This window comes from Diadema setosum, chromosome 9 (genome assembly GCF_964275005.1).
Source record: "Diadema setosum chromosome 9, eeDiaSeto1, whole genome shotgun sequence".
Lineage (NCBI taxonomy): Eukaryota > Metazoa > Echinodermata > Echinoidea > Diadematoida > Diadematidae > Diadema > Diadema setosum.
Window position 1 is genome coordinate 12493070 of NC_092693.1, and position 16771 is coordinate 12509840.

Sequence of the window (16771 nt, forward strand, 5' to 3'; positions counted from 1 at the left end):
TTGCAAGAGAAGTGATAAATTTGACAGAATTAATAGCATATCTAGGAAATACATTGGTAACACAGTACTGGTTTCAAATCTCTCTCACAAGTCACCATGAGTTAAGCCAGGTTTAGATGAAATAATCTGTGCACTAGCTGCTTCTTCACTTATTCTTGGTCTGGCAACTTTGTCACTATGACATTATTATGAGTTTATGAGATTTTTATGAGATAGATAACTGTAAGGATTATTGTGAAGAATATGGTGCATGCCATGAGATCATGTATGTGTCATTGTTGATATCTGATACTTTATTTTGAAAAATTTGACTTAGGACTACTTCAATGTAGGAGTTTCTTTGTAAAAAGCTGTCCATGATGAAACATAAGTGTCATGATCAATATGCATTGTCATAGATATCACTCAAATTGAAAGACTTATTTGCAGATACCTGTCAAAACAATATTGGTATTTATTTATTTTTTTTTTTGTTTTTAAATCTGCATCACTGTACAATGACCAGTCACCATTAGTTCTCTTGTTAACACAATCACATCATAAGCAGATACCACTGACCAGGAACTGTTAACACACTGGTATCCTGAGGTATGGCTTCACTGCCAGCCTACCAATACCAATACTACTTTCACATCTTCCAAAGATAGTTCACTCCTAGAGTGAAGAGATATGGTTGTATTTCCATGTTTCATGTTATGCAAACTAGCTCCTGTAATATGTACTGGATGTAGCAGCTGTCATAGCCCATTCAGACAGAATAATTGCTGGAGAGCAAATAGAGGGCAGAGTTTATTTACATAACAGAAGAGAGGGAGAGAGTGTGTATATCCATTAATATTAGATGGCCTATACAGTTACTAGGATATGATTGGTCGAGAGCTCGTCACATGATACTGTTTGCGAGGATCGTAAATGGTATATTCTCCCATCGCGTTATATTTCACCAACTGGTCAAATGAATATATTTTTTCCATGTCTGTCACCCTCTTACGGTTGAAATACGAACAATTACACCAATATAAGGGTGTGGAACCACGGTAACTGTGAAGAGCAAACGATTACTATTGATAACGGCAGTCTCGATCGATATATACTGTCTGGTTGTCCGTACTTGACGTAGGCCTACATATCCACGCACAATCGGCTTGTGAAGTTTTGATTTACACTTCAAAATGGAGCCCCATTTTGTCTTGATGAATGACAACGAGCTTGTGAAGTTTTGATTTACACTTCAAAATGGAGCCCCATTTTGTCTTGATGAATGACAACGAGCTGATAAGCTTTTGGAGGATGAGGATTCTAAATCCACCAAAAATGTCCTGAAACAAGCATTGGACATATTCAGTTCTTACTGCAGAGCAAGGGCAATTGACATCGAACAAGTGGATAAGAACTACACGGAGCAGGACCTATGATCACGATTCACTACAGCCTACAGAGACACTTTTTCAAAACAAAGTCAAATGTAAATAGTGAAGGGTTTAAAGATGCAAATGACATTTTTGCTGCAGTCTTACACAAGCTAAAAACTGAAGGAAAGGGTGCAATTACACACAAGGAACCCATTAGCAAAGAAGATTTTGACAAAATCATGTCTTCGTCAGCTTTAGATCGTACTACCCCGAGAGGACTACAAAACACTGTGTTTGTGAATGCAATGTCATATCTCTGCAACAGAGGTGGGGAAAATCTCAAAGATTTCAAGAAGACTGATTTTGAAATTGCTACAGATTCCTGTGACAGAAGGTACGTATACCTCGCACACGACAAATTGACTAAAAACATTGCTTATTTCTGGCAGCGACCTAAATCTAGCGTATCTAACGACGACGATGAAGCGGAAGAAGTCCTGATACAAGACTTGCCATGGTACGATTGCCAGGTTGTTGGCAAGAACGCTTTGGAGAACAAAATGAAGACCATTAGCACTGAAGCTAAAAACGTCAAGAATCTACACTAACCACTGCCTAAGAGCCACAGCTATAACAACATTGGATGAGCATGGTTCTGAGACTAGACACATTATGCACGTTTCTGGACATAAAAGTGAAACCAGTTTGAAACACTACTCCTGTGTACCAGAGAGACACAAAAGAAAAATGAGCTTGTGCTTGTCAGAAAAATGCCACTTGGACTGTGACGTCTCGGCCCCTGTGGAAATCTAATGCTGATCTTAGACCTGAGCCTAACGTTAGCACCAGCGTCGTTAGGTCTGCACTGTTACAGTCACCAAAATCTACATTCATTGTTCAATCACCGTCACCAAGCTCACAGTCTTCTCCTCAAACGATGGATTTTGTTTCAAACAAACTTGATGTTTACCAGGAAAATGTTGTGTAGTATCACTTTCATCACTGTACAGTGAACATCATAAACAAGTAGACAACTAGACTACTCCACGACTTGTGTAAATATGTTTATTTTGTGCTTCGATTGTTTGAACTGCTACGCTGTGGATTTTAAGCATTACATACACTGGAACTTGGATTGACATGTGTGCACTGGATTTACTGTCAAGCCTAACAACTGAGAACTGGGTGAGTATCTGATCTTCAACAAAAGTATATTACTATGTAGGCCTACTTTTCAGTAGATCTAACCGATTGCTACAATAAGCATAAATCAAGGCCATCTACTATAATAGATATCAACTGCAGTATGGGGTGGAATGTAACAATCTTTGGACCGCCAGGTAGTTATATTTTCCCTCATGATCATATTTTCCCTTGGGGTAATATAACTCCCTGGCGGTCCAAAGAATGTTATATTCCACCCCACATCAGTCAATATCTGTATAATGCTGTAGAAGGATACACATTATAAAAAGGCTAGATCATTTATGTACAATGCACTCCTGTTCAAACAAAACAGTTATAACAAAATGCTTGTTACAACTCTTTGCCTACTTCATTGTTTAGCTTTAATGAATTTTCAATATAACGACAGAAAACTGCCAGTTCCAGTGGAGTCGCCTGAATCATAATCAAACTCAACACAGCATTAGAGCTTTATATTCAATGTGCTAAATAAACTATACACAGTCAACCTTAAATGAGCAGAGTATCATATCAGAAAATGGATGTTCGTGAAAATTTGGATGGCATCTGATTTTCCGCACAATAATACCTTGGCGGCGTCTTGTCTGTCTTTCCTCCTGGCCCACACAGCAACGAGGACGTATGCAGCAAGTACGGCAGCAACGATGCTCACCACTATCGGGTTGTCCACAAAGGTGAGGAAGAGCTTTGCGTCGCTGAAGAGGTTGATCTTGTTGGGCGGTACGAGCAGGGAGGAGCCGAAGAAAGTCAAGTGGGTGCATTCGCAGTGCGTCATGGCCCTGGTGGACCGCGCTCCAACCTGTCATGTTCGAGCAATACATGTACATGGCCACAGTTCAATAGAGTTTAAGAATGCCTTTATTCTGAGATGTTGAGATGCCATTGGAAAAAGAATGCATCAACTTTACAACTGGTGTCTTTACTGTACATAAAACAAAGTAGGCTCCCCCTTGACATCATTTCACAGAAGTGCTTGGTGTTGTGTAATCCTTTCTTTTTTTTACCCTCACCAGAATCCTCTGGAGGGTAATCTACTGTTTTTAACCATTACGTTTGGGTTTCTTTTTCTTGTTGTTGTTGTGGTTGTTTTTTGTGTTGTTTTTTTTTTTTTGCCCAATATCTCATTTCAGAATACCTACACAAGTGTGTTAGAAACTTCATTAAATAGACCACATCCCAGGCATGTGTTATGTGCTACTGAATAAGTGTTGTTAATTGTTGTTATTGTTGCTGCTGCTGCTGCAGTTGTAGTTGTTGTTCCTGCTGCTGCTATTGTTGTTGCTGTTGCTACATGTATTATTACTATGCCATCTTGGCAGCTTGTAGACTTGGAACTGCTTGAAAGGTGATAACCTGATATCAACAAAAGTGGTTTAGTGTGCATGTTGCAATATCATGTGCTCAACCAGATTTCTCCTCGGGAAAAGGATGTAATGAATCTTCCACTTCAACTGTAACCTTAAATTTAACTCACTGACAATGAGCACTCGGCAGTTGGTTTATGAACAGCTTAACTTCAGTGACTTTACATGGCTTCTCTGAAGAGAAGCAGCAAGTGCACATAGCTCACCTTACATCCCTTGCCATCCCAACTTTCTTCGTCATCATCCCAAAAGATGCACTGCGATGTCGTCATGGTGATTGACAGTGTGATGTTGTCGTTCTCGTACACCAGGTCAACAGTCTCCTCTGCCAGGCTGATGAGGATGCCGTCTGACTCTTTTGTCGATGAAAATAACAGCAGAGCATCGAGAAATACGAGAAACTAGATATATATCACTATGGCGACTGATATGCCTCCGCCATAATGCATGGTTCTCCTAATAGGTCTATAGTACAATGTCTTGACAATGTGTGATGACAGTTTCACACAACTGGCAAAATATTAAAATGACAGGTTTGCCACAAATGTGCTGAATGTTCACTTTCCTAGAACTAGGTTCAATTGGATGAATGATTAAAATGTCAGAGTGCAGGTATTTGGGGAACTGATGATTTTCACTTGACTTTTGACCCTTTTATAAGTTTATGTATTGAGTAATTTTCAAGGTATTGAGAAAAAGTATAATTTCAGTATCAAATGGGAAAATAGCATTATCTAAACTTGGCCTTTGACCTTTGACCTCACAGTTCCAAAGAGAATCACTGTTAGGTTGAACATGCATAAATATGTAAGTTTCATGATGATACCTTGAGTTACTTTTGAGATATGGAGGAAAAAGTGCAATTCAGCACTTTCACTTGACCTCTGACCTTTTGACCTTTGACATTTTGGCAAGAAACTTCCCACAGAATATATATTGGGTAATACATGCATACATCAAGTTAAAACAAAACAAAAACCTTCAGGCATATTGCATTTTAAGGAAAGTAGTGATATTTTGAGGAGTTGACCTTGACCTTTGACCCCCTGACCTTTGACCCATGACCCCAACTTCCCTAGATAATCACTGCCCATTGGTACCAGCATATATACTAAGTTCCATGAAGATACCTTGAACCATTTGCGAGATATAGAGAAAAACATGAAATTTCAATTTTTTTTTCACAAAATAACCTGTGACCTTTGACCTTTGACCCTGTGACCCTAAAATCCACACAAAGTATTATCCCCCAAGGATATACCCTCATACCAAGTTTGATGTAAAACCACCACACGGTTCTTGAGATATCGACAAAAACAAAACGGGACGGACGGACGGACGACCCGAAAACATAATGCCTCCGGCCACTTCATTGCGGAGGCATAAAAATATATATATCAAGGAGTTGCAGCATTTGACACCATGATGTCAACAAAGTCTCCACATACCAGTTTTTGAGTAACCTTGATCTGTTTGCAGAAGCATAATTGTGCTGAGAATGAGTTTGTTTTTATATGTTGGTGACACAGACATGACATGACATGAGCAGTACAAGATATTAGCTGTACTAAGGTAATGATGTCCTTTCTGGAATGTACTGACTGTAAATCGATAATAATCAAAACCATTTTGAATGCACAATTTTCTAAATATCATGGAACATTTGCATGGAAGTTGAAATGACAGAGCAAAATTTTCCATAGGCAATCTCTGAATGCCATCAATGCATTATACCTTGCAAGTCCTCATTCACTGCACTCCATGTGAAATTCACAGTTGCAGAGTCCTGGTCACTCGATACATATACCCTTGAGATCTGACCCACACAGGTCGTCATGTTGATGGTGATATTGGCCGTGCAGATGGAGAGCGCCACCAGTGGTTCGTTTTGAGGAACTATCACCAGGTGAAGACTGCCACCGCCTCCTTGCTCAGGCAAGGAAGACTTGTTGACAAAGAGGGAGGCAGAATACTCCCTGGTGATGCCAACCAGCAACGGCTCCTGAGACGGAAGGTTCTTTGTTGGTAGGTAGACACTGATTTCTGAGGACAGATTGCCAACTATAAGGAATACAATGAAAGAGGGCAATGACATTGACAAATGCTGTATTCATGACGTACTTGGGAGTAACTTCATCTTACATATGACCTAAAGTTCTTATAATTAGGTATCAAAATCAGAACGGATCATCAATGTCAATAGATTTGTATTTGACATAGTCACAGGACTCTTAGATAGGAAGAAAAACCTACCTTTCACTGATTCTACTTCACAAAATTAATGAACATTTCTTGTTTCAACAGAATGTGCACTTCATGATAACTTTTCAAACACATGCATATGATTATCACCACACAGCAGGAGTAGAAATATTTCTGTGGTACCGAGGGAGGTAGCCACAGTACCTGTGTTTATGATGAATGTCTTTTGACTTGTGATTATATTCTTTACTTGATGTTTTATGTGTAAGACTTAAAAGCATAATAGATTTCCACATCGACAATAAAGAATGAAATTGAGAATCAAAATCAAAACTAAAATTGAAAATTGAAATGATAATTCACCCGTTACAGTGTCCCCTCCTGTCTTGATCTGAATGCCGACAATGCTGGAATCGACGGTGTCCCCACCCTGTCCCCACTGGAAAGGATTCCACTTTAATGATGATATCTGCAATGAAGACACTCTTTATGATCAAGAGCCTGTCTCCAACAACCACACTATTCTCTTGGCAATGAATATCAGTTTATGAAACAAACAGAAATAAGCAGCCAATATAGACTGAATGCAAATATATCTAATTACAATAGCAGCATGCAGCAGTAGTAATTAAGAGTCAGATTGTAAACAATAATTATGTCTTTAATTTGCTATATCACTTCTACAAAAGAGTCAATGCCCCTGCACCAACTAGGCAGAGCATATACCTGGAGGTCGACTGCCGCCTCAGCCACACCATCCAGAATGCCGTCGAGGTCGCCGCCATCCCTGGGCATGCTGACCCCACCCCAACCTCCGGGGCCGGACTCGGCCAGCGACGCAGTGGTCAGCTGATCCTTGCTGACCCTGGCAACGGCAAGGCTGAGTGACTGGGAGGTGATGATGGTGGCCTCCTCCTGTGGCACCTTGCCGGCAAGGACTGCATCCTGGATGTCAGAGATGGCTGACAGAGCCCCTTTGGTAAAGTTACGAGCCTGGATCAGACAGGATGTGCAGAAAAAGAAAAAAGAAAAAATCCCAAAGTTTGCATATCATGAAAGATACAGAATCATTGAGTATGGTTAACTTGTCTTTCCCAATAAAATCATCATGTTGTGTTGTTTTGGTCTTTCTTTTTATATTGAGTGAGAATTCTGGAATCCAACTATTTTTTTTTTTTTTTTTTAGATTTTTTTTCACTGATATCCTTTATGTTACAGCTAAAAAGTCATTCATCATCTGCAATTTTACATCTGCATGAAAATGTTAATTTCATAAAAGATTACATTTCCTACAAGTACACTAAGAAAGTGTATGTGGTAGTATATGGTAAGAATAAAGTATAAATTATATGGTTGGAGCATGTCAGTCATTTACACCTGCAGGAGGCATGTGAGCATATGGTACCAATACATTGCAGCTCAATATAAAATGATATATACCAATAATACCTGATTTGTTGTTTGTCTCTGAGAGTCTTCGCTGTCAGCTGCAAGATCAGACCCATTCACTGCCAGTTTTTCAGTCACTTCTGCTGCACTGAATACATTGGAGAGACCCTGGACCAACACAGTACCAGTTGACTCTATGGTCCCCTGACCTTCACTGTCAGACTGTGATTGGACCTTCAGAAAGGACGACATCTCAGACAGTGTCTGTGTGGCCTTAACCTGTGCACAGAAGTATATAATATACTTTCATCAAACTGTCTGTACACGAGTTCTCATAATTCATCTATTCTGCCCTACAGAATGAGAAATAGATAAACAATTTATGACACTGTTTCTGTATAACTTTGTTTCTGCATTCATTTCAGATAATCAGACTTTACCAAATACCTTTTAGAATAACAAAAATATAAAACAATATTTCAAAACTGCATGTAACTTCTGTTCTGTCATAAGGGACTACACTGGATATAGCTGCAACATTTCATGGCAATTACATAATACCGCAGTCCTTGCCTAACGTGTATAAACACAGTATACAACACTTAAGGTCGTTCTTTTCATCTCCGAATGTCCTAGAAAATGATGGTCACTACATTTGTACCTGTATTGCACAATAATGGACAATTAAGATCATTTTCGTGCAAGAGCTAAAATAAGAATGTGCAAATGGGGTTGCATTTCAAAATGTAGAATGGGTGTAAGTCATAAATGCAGAGGACTGCGGATTCCATGTCAGGATATATGCATAAATATTTAATATTGTGAAACCTAATGTGATACCAGCACAGCAAGACATCCAGACATTTTCTAAAAGTTTTTATCCATATTCTGTCCACATAAAATTAAACTGTTGCTGGGAGCATGTTGACAGTCAGTAAAATTTAAACGACAAATACATCTTACTCGATGAAGCACACAAAATCAATCACCCAAAAATGTCTTTCTTCCAGAATGTCATAAATGAATGCTCATATCATTTATGAGACACACACCTGCACATCAGTGGTTATTTCTTTCTCATTACTGGTGATGACTGCCAAGGCAGCAGAGCTCTGCTTCAGGGAGGACATAGACTCTACTGGTATCTCTGCAATGTTGTCGATCAAGGCCTCACGAATCTATCATTGGAGAATGACAAATTTGGCATACCAGTGGTTGGAATACAAGTGGAAAAGTGTACAAAGCTGTCACAAAGCAGTCATGAATTTCATTATAACAGCAGAAAGTTCAGGGTGCAAAATAAAATGGTCGAATAATGCCACTTGGTGAAATGATTGATAAAAGTCCTCTATGGAATGAAGCAAAGAAGCATGCATCCAGATGAAAACATATGCATCCCTCATGTCAGAGAAAACTGCCATGCCTAGCTTATGACATATATGTAGAACAAACTAACTGAAACATTCTTATGAACAAGAGGTCACTCTGGTTTGCTGGAAGATACAAATAACATTTGAAGAGAAATACTGCCATCAGCACCCTACACAGCCGAGTCATTAAAAAAAAAAAAAAAAAAAAAATATCAGTAGTGGAAGTGGATATGTTTTACAGTACCTCTCTCCGTTGTGTGGTCATCTCACCATCCTCGTCCGTTTCTCCCAATGAGTTGAGCACTGACCCTAAGGCACTGATCAACTGGGTTGCCTGTCCTGTGTTTCCTTCAGCCAAAAGTGTATTCACCTTCAGGTCAACTGCAGAAGATATATTCACCAGTTCTGTGCCGTTGTCACCCAAACCTTGCGTTGCTGGTTGATAGACCTATACAGAAAATGCAGAAACGCTCTGAGCAATTAACATGATCAGAAGGGAGAACCTCAAATAGGTGATAAAATTATTAATTGTTAGTGTTGGAGGAGGGGGCATGCTCGTGGCTGGGTAAAGGGGCAATGTGCCAAATCAAGTCTATTACAACAGTAGTCCATAAATATAAAGTTAGGACTTATGTCCCTATTCTAGACTCCATGTGGTTCCTTAATGCCATCAGAGTTCAAATTCACAATCATAACAGTGTCTCAATCATCTCAAATTTATCCAGATTTTCTGAGGTCATAACTTGCAGGGGCAAAATCTCTTCACTTCCTATCAAAGCTGTGGCCATTTTCCTTGATGATAAATGCATGTACATGTCTGCTGCACTAGCATTGGTACAACATTCTTGAGGGTCCATTTGTTTGAAGTGGGAAAAGTGAATCATATTTTCCTTCACATCTACAAACATTTTGAAAGACTATAGAGAACATGGGTTTGAAGAGTCAACTTCCCACCAATTATTTCACATGCACTTCTTTTTTACAGTAATAAAGATAGTGTGCTTACTGTAGCATTCAGGTAGACCGCTGTCATGGCTTTGAATGCATCCATTACAATTACTTTGATCAACACCATAAAGTCTTTTTCCTTCTCTCCTACTGGCAGGGAAAGATCTTCTTGTCTTGCCTCATTACCTGTATAGAGTTGGAAACCTGATTTTTTTTTTTTTTTTTTTTTTTTAAAGGCAAAAAGAAAGATGAAGACATGATAATTTTGTGGGGCAGATGAATTTGGCAGTCCATACATGACACAAGGTCTTACAAGATCTTGAATAGGGAATAACATCCACTGCAGAAATCATTAACATCCATTTTACATAACAATACCGGTATCTGTGGAGGAGTTAACATAGCTGAGGAGCAAAAGCAAGTGTGACATTATTCACCCATGCACAAAATCTTATCTTGCTCAAGAAGAATTTACTTAGAAAAGATTGATTTGCAACATTCACCTTTTGTCCAAAAGTTTCCCTTGCATTCAAGACTTTTAAGGTGAATACTGACATTCAAGAAATACATTTTATTCAAATTTTCTCCAGAGGTCAACTGACAAGGTTCTGAACATGACTTTAAGACATCACATAAGTTTCAGCCACAAAGGAAAATCTTTGCGTTAAGAGTACTGTGTTTAAGTGTAAAGTGCCAGTCGCTGAGGAAACTGTGTTAGTTTATAGTATGGTGTTTAAGTCTAAAGCACCAGTCAATGAGGAAACTTTGTTAGTTAATAGTATGGTGTCTAAGTGTAAAGCACCAGTCACTGAGGAAACTTTGTTAGTTTATAGGACAGTGTTAAGTGTAAAGCACATTAAGATCATTTTGAATTTCTTTATCCTTTGGATTTTTTCCTCCTCCATGACAAAAGTCACAAGCAACACAAAAAGCACACTGCAAATTCTCCCCTTTTTAGACAAGCAATTACTGTGAAGCATTACATCACCCACCCACCTTGAACATCAGTGATAAATCTGCCCCCAGTGTAATCAAAATTGGTGAAGACCTGCATCTCAAAGGAAAGGGGCTGGTCAGAATCCACGAAGTCCTGACAAACGATGGTGAAGGGTGTCTGTATGGAATGCCCCTCCCTGGGCTCCACACTGCAATCCCCAGGGGATGGTGGGGCATTGAAGTGGATGCTGTACTCTGTGAAACCTGGAGTGCTGAAATTTCCCACTGAACCTAAGAGAAGAAGTGGTGATACAATAATTAATGGTAATGGTACTTGATATGTGTTGTTATGACAGCATCTGTGTCAACCACATTGTAAACTTTGTTATCAAATCAGAGAAACTGGCAAACATAATGTCACTTGGATGAACAGTGAGAAAAATAAACAGCTTAATGTCTGAACCATCTCTCATCTGAATTCTGAATGGTTTCACTTTTTTTATGTTGTTCTATGTTCAAAACTCACTTGTGTTTAGTGTGTGCCAGGCATATTATAAAAAAATAGGTGTGAAATATATATGCAACTACCACGCTACATTAAATCATGCCGTACCTTCCACACGAAACACGACACTGCCAGCTTCGTCCACTGATGCAAAGGTGAAAGGTTTGACAACCAAGTGGTTGCCATGGAGTCCAGTCAGTGTTTGGCCGACAAAATCAAAATCCACACTAATATCGGAATGACTAGCCACGTACTGCCAAGTAAATGATATGTCTACGTGGCCCTCTTCACAACTGGTGCACGTTGCCAGCAGAACAAGCCGCTCAGCCACATCTAGGTAGCTGTCACAGTTGCTCAGGCAGCTGGAAGGAAGAAATATAAAGAGAGTGCATGACATCGACAGCATTTACCTACAGGTCAAGAATTGTTGTCAAATATGATATCTATGCAATTTCCTCTTTTCTATCTAAAAGCACAAGATTTCCTTGGGCATCTGCCCCTGCATCAGCTATGACTCTTTTTGTCTCTGTCTCTTTCACAACAGATATTGTGAAAAAAAAAAAAAAAACGCTGGCCATAGCAAATCTATATTCAAGGTAATCAGAACTTTGACATGTAGCTTTCTTATTTTGATAAAAACACAAATGAAAAAAGAGAGTGCAGTATATTATGAGTTCCTGTCCATGAGCATTGTTACCTACTTTGGTCACCATGAATATATGAAACAACTTTATATCCGATTATGCGGCACAATTCCTCTTATAGTAGGTAAAACTCAGAGTGCACATAACCACAATAGTGAAGACTTTAGCCAATCAATACTAATGTCACAAAGTCATGTCTAACCCCATATTTTCCTGTGCTGAATGTTATCAATCCTCATGATTTTTTTTTCTTGGGTGGAAAAAATCTACGGGTCTAGGGCAATTACCCCCTGGGCAATTACTCTGGACCCTTCCCCTGGCCCTAATCCTAATCCTAACCCAAACTCCTAACCCTAAACCTAATCCTAATCTTTACTCTAACCTTACCACTAACCAGTATTTCGCCAGGGGGTAATTGCCCAGATACGATTGTGAGATCAACCCTACAATCAATCTCTATGAAACAGGCAACTGGTTTGACTGGCTCCACAAAGTGACAGAGGCGGAGATATCAAACTTATTGGGGCACACACCTCTGCAGCACTGTTCTGAAATTTGAATGTTGAATCTCACATATTTTTATGGCTCATACCTGATAAGGATTTCTGGAGAATATCCAGCAGTTACCGCTATCCTCTGCTGTACTGGGCGGCTGACTCCTTGCTCCGTTGCTATCACCAGCCAGAAATCCATCCTGGTGTCAGCTAACAATTTCTCAGCATTTATCACCTGCTTGGACGTATTGGACTTCAGCTCAGCACCCTCTTCTGAAAAGCATGGGTCTACCATTAAACACAAGACATAAATTGTTAATATTATTCAAATAAATGCATATCAGTGTGAGTGAGGGCATTATTAAGAATGGTCCACACATGGTACCTTTGGAACAGTTCACGACATGCCCAAGGTGATAGCTTAGGGTGTGCTTGGACTGTTTTGAAGGGACCAAGTGTGGGTAATTACACTAATGCTTGAACAAAATGATGCATTATTTGTTTTATAAAATGATGAAGCAGATCCTAGCTTGTTATTGGAAGAATTTCTGATGCAGGTGTTTTAAATTAAAAAAAACAACAACAATGAAACCTTTAACAAAAGGACATACTCAGTTGCCATATACAAGTACTTACCAAAATTTGATAAGGCTTCTTCAAGTGATTCATATGTTGAGTCACTATCAGCCAGTAAGCAGTACCAAGAAAAAGCCAAGGATCCATGTGAGCCCTGTGCTTTGTTTGGGTCATGGGATGAGGTCCCATCCACCACAAGGTCCGAAGTGACACCTTACAGTAAAGACATACACAAACACACACAAACATGCTGGAACACTTGTGCATCACATATTAAAATTTGGCTAAACAGTAAAACACGGGTATGAGAGGTTTGTGATCAGAACAACTGCTTCTGTGGAGGTACCATAGATTGCAATTCTAAAGAGGTGAAGTTTTCAGCTACTCAAAACATTTTTATCATTTTTCTGTACCTAGCAAAATGTTTCAAGTGTTCATTTGATTTTCTGGGGATTCTTAAGGAACAAAGAATTTCTAGGAGGGCACTTTTTTTATTATCAAGGGTTTTGTCAGTGATATTTTTTTTACCTAAAAATTTGGTCTCAGCTAGTCAGAGGCAAAGGATTTCAGTAGCTCAAAACAGTTGCTAGTGACTGACATGTTTCATAAAATGCTGCCTTGACGGGTTTCCTTTGGGACACCTGATATAAAACGACCACCACACTTACTGTGCGACCGAGACACTCCTCCTTTGATGACTGCCACAAGGTCGCAAGGCTCGATTCTCAACCAGCCTCTGGTTTTCCGGTCACCCACCACTTCCCCTGACTGCCTGTGCACAGACAGAACTTGCAGCTTCAAGTCGTGTGAACCGATGTCCAGGGTGTGGCTAGGTATGATCACTTGTGATGACTGTCAAAAAACAAAACAAAACTAGATATATCGCTACGGCGACTGATATGCCTCCGCCATAATGCATGGTTCTCCTAATAGGTCTATAGTACAATGTCTTGACAATGTGTGATGACAGTTTCACACAATTGGCAAAATATTAAAATGACAGGTTTGCCACAAATGTGCTGAAGGTTCACTTTCCTAGAACTAAGTTCAATTGGATGAATGATTAAAAATGTCAGAGTGCAGGTATTTGGGGATCTGATGATTTTTACTTGACTTTTGACCCTTTTATAAGTTTATGCATTGAGTAATTTTCAAGGTATTGAGAAAAAGTATAATTTCAGTATCAATGGGAAAATAGCATTATCTAAACCTGGCCTTTGACCTTTGACCTCACAGTTCCAAAGAGAATCACTGTTAGGTAGAACATGCATAAATATGTAAGTTTCATGATGATACCTTGAGTTCATTTTGAGATATGGAGGAAAAAGTGCAATTCAACACTTTCACTTGACCTTTGACCTTTTGACCTTTGACCTTTTGGCAAGAAACTTCCCATAGAATATATATCGGGTAATACATGCATACATCAAGTTAAAAAAAAAAAACAAACCTTCAGGCATTGCATATATAAGGAAAGTAGTGATACCTTGAGGAGTTGACCTTGACCTTTGACTCCCTGACCTTTGAACCATGACCCCCAACTTCCCTAGATAATCAGTGCCCATTGGAACAAGCATATATACTAAGTTCCATGAAGATACCTTGAACCATTTGCGAGATATGGAGAAAAACATGAATTTTCAACCTTTTTTCACAAAATAACCTGTGACCTTTGACCTTCGACCCCGTGACCCTAAAATTCAAACAAAGTATTATCCCCCCAGAATATACCCTCATACCAAGTTTGATGTAAAACAACCATACGGTTCTTGAGATATCGACAAAAACAAAATGGGACGGACGTACGTACGGACGGACGGACGACCCGAAAACATTTCTTCTCTGTTGTCATGTTTGAACATGTGTTATATCTATCTTTTCATTTATGAAGCGCCATGAGCACTAAAAAGCGGACCTGTGCGCTATACAAGTAGCCACTATTATCATTATTATTATCATTGCTACTTCTACTACTATTACTACTACTACTACTACTAATAGTAATAATACTACTAATACTAATACTAATTGAACTCTGCAAGACATCTTGTAAAACTATGTCTGCTGATTCTTTAACTCCTTTACATGTATCAGTGTTTTTTTGTGAGTGAATATATGCTACTGTAATACATTGTATAGTACATGTGTGAATAATGTGCACAGCTATTAATATTTACCAGGTACCATATTTTTTCCTTTCATTGATTTCACATTTTTCACAGAGGAAGACATTCAAAACTACAGAAGCACTCTGAGAGCACAGACCTCCACCAAGCATGCAGCTCATTTCCACCACTGATCTTGTTCTTCCATAGAAGTGATTTCAACCCATACATACTTATAGCATTGTGTGCTGAAAGTCGCCCAATTTCCCAATATAGAAGCCTTTGTTACGTCATAAACCCTCAGCTGCACGGCGCGCCTCGCCCTAGCAGAAACTAGAGCACGCACTTTAGTGCGCGCATGCAAACCTCAAATATGCGCAGCCTGAACTCCCAAGTTCCATGACGCAAATCTCTCGTTTGAAGAGGCTACACCCCCGTAAATAATGCCAGTGCATATCTTGGCAATCAATGACTTAAAATCAAAGATATAAAACACCTGTTTCTTGACCCTGGCCTAATCTAAGCATCAGTCATCGCCACAGCACCACAGGAGGGGGGGGGGGGGGGGGGCACCGCGAGAGGAGGAGATTGTTTTGGTTTTGTAGCTCCATGGTGCGTGTGTGTGTGTGTGTGTACGTGTGTGTGTGTGAGTGTAGACATTCAGCGTATGCAGACAGAGCATGCCTGTACTGCAGTGACTGGAACTATTGTCATTCCATTTTGTCTCTCCCCTTCTCCCTCCCCCATCTCGCCCCCTCTCTCTCTCACTCTCTCTCTCTCTCTCCCTCTCTCTCTCTTTCTCAGCAGGCTGATTGTAACCAGGGAAGTAGTCTCACCTCCCCGTTGTAACTCACTGCCAAATAGCACATTGTCAGCACCGGCAAACTGGCAATGCTCTCCTTCTTATTCATGTATTTTCGTTATTTACGGGTTAATTTTTTTCGTTCGAAATGTAAAATGGATGACCATAGAATTTCTCAATAGAATATAAAATTGAAAACTTTAGAAAGGATAGAGAAAATTGAGTTCACTTTGAATGGTCTGCCACAGGCAGATATCCTTATTGTCACGAGTGGAGTGACAGACGCTCTCCTCCACTGAGGTCAATTTGCATGGAATTTGTAAATTAGCACTTAAGCATGTAAATTGATGCAAACTGTTTAGCATTTCAATAGAAGAAATTCCAGACCGCTCCCGGTAGAGCCACGGTAGTGCTATGTGTGGCAAGGAGCGGCAGTATGACATCAGGCCGTGAAGGGGACATCACGCTGTGGTGCTGTCTCCGTGACACATTGCATGAGAATGGCCACTCGGTAACGGTGACAGGGGCCGCCACCCCAGTCAGTATTAACTAGAGATACCCACAGATAGTGGTAAGTGCATTAATTCTGAAATGTTTATGTATTCAATTGGCATAATTCGTTTGTGTAACTGATATTCGAATTGAGAGTGAATATTGTTAAACGCTTCAGTTAATATGTGATATAGAATATAGAATGGTTGTTATTTATGGTTGCATGAGCTGAGATACATTTGTATATTTATAATGAGGTAATTTGAACGTTGATTAGGATAATATGAATGTGCTCAAGTGCTCTGGCTGTAAGTGATCTGAATATTTTGATATTTGAAGGGTTTCCGGGTTTCCCGAAGGGTCAAGGGCCCACTGACACTGCAAGA

General features: G+C 39.6%; 1 protein-coding gene and 1 pseudogene across 1 annotated transcript in view; one reads left to right on the plus strand and one right to left on the minus strand.

The window, feature by feature from the left end:
* Positions 1-16771, minus strand: part of LOC140233046 (polycystin-1-like protein 2) — a 72176-nt gene that overhangs the window by 9590 nt on the left and 45815 nt on the right. Inside the window, exons 7-20 of the mRNA XM_072313155.1 lie at positions 13655-13838; positions 13047-13199; positions 12509-12698; positions 11381-11634; positions 10828-11058; positions 9890-10035; positions 9128-9331; positions 8566-8691; positions 7574-7792; positions 6851-7117; positions 6488-6593; positions 5657-5983; positions 4129-4277; positions 3127-3357 (exon numbers count right to left, since the gene is read on the minus strand). Coding sequence (XP_072169256.1) covers positions 3127-3357; positions 4129-4277; positions 5657-5983; positions 6488-6593; positions 6851-7117; positions 7574-7792; positions 8566-8691; positions 9128-9331; positions 9890-10035; positions 10828-11058; positions 11381-11634; positions 12509-12698; positions 13047-13199; positions 13655-13838 — 2787 coding nt within the window. The remainder of the gene's footprint in view (positions 1-3126; positions 3358-4128; positions 4278-5656; positions 5984-6487; positions 6594-6850; positions 7118-7573; positions 7793-8565; positions 8692-9127; positions 9332-9889; positions 10036-10827; positions 11059-11380; positions 11635-12508; positions 12699-13046; positions 13200-13654; positions 13839-16771) is intronic.
* On the plus strand, positions 244-1960 carry LOC140232710 (uncharacterized; annotated as a pseudogene).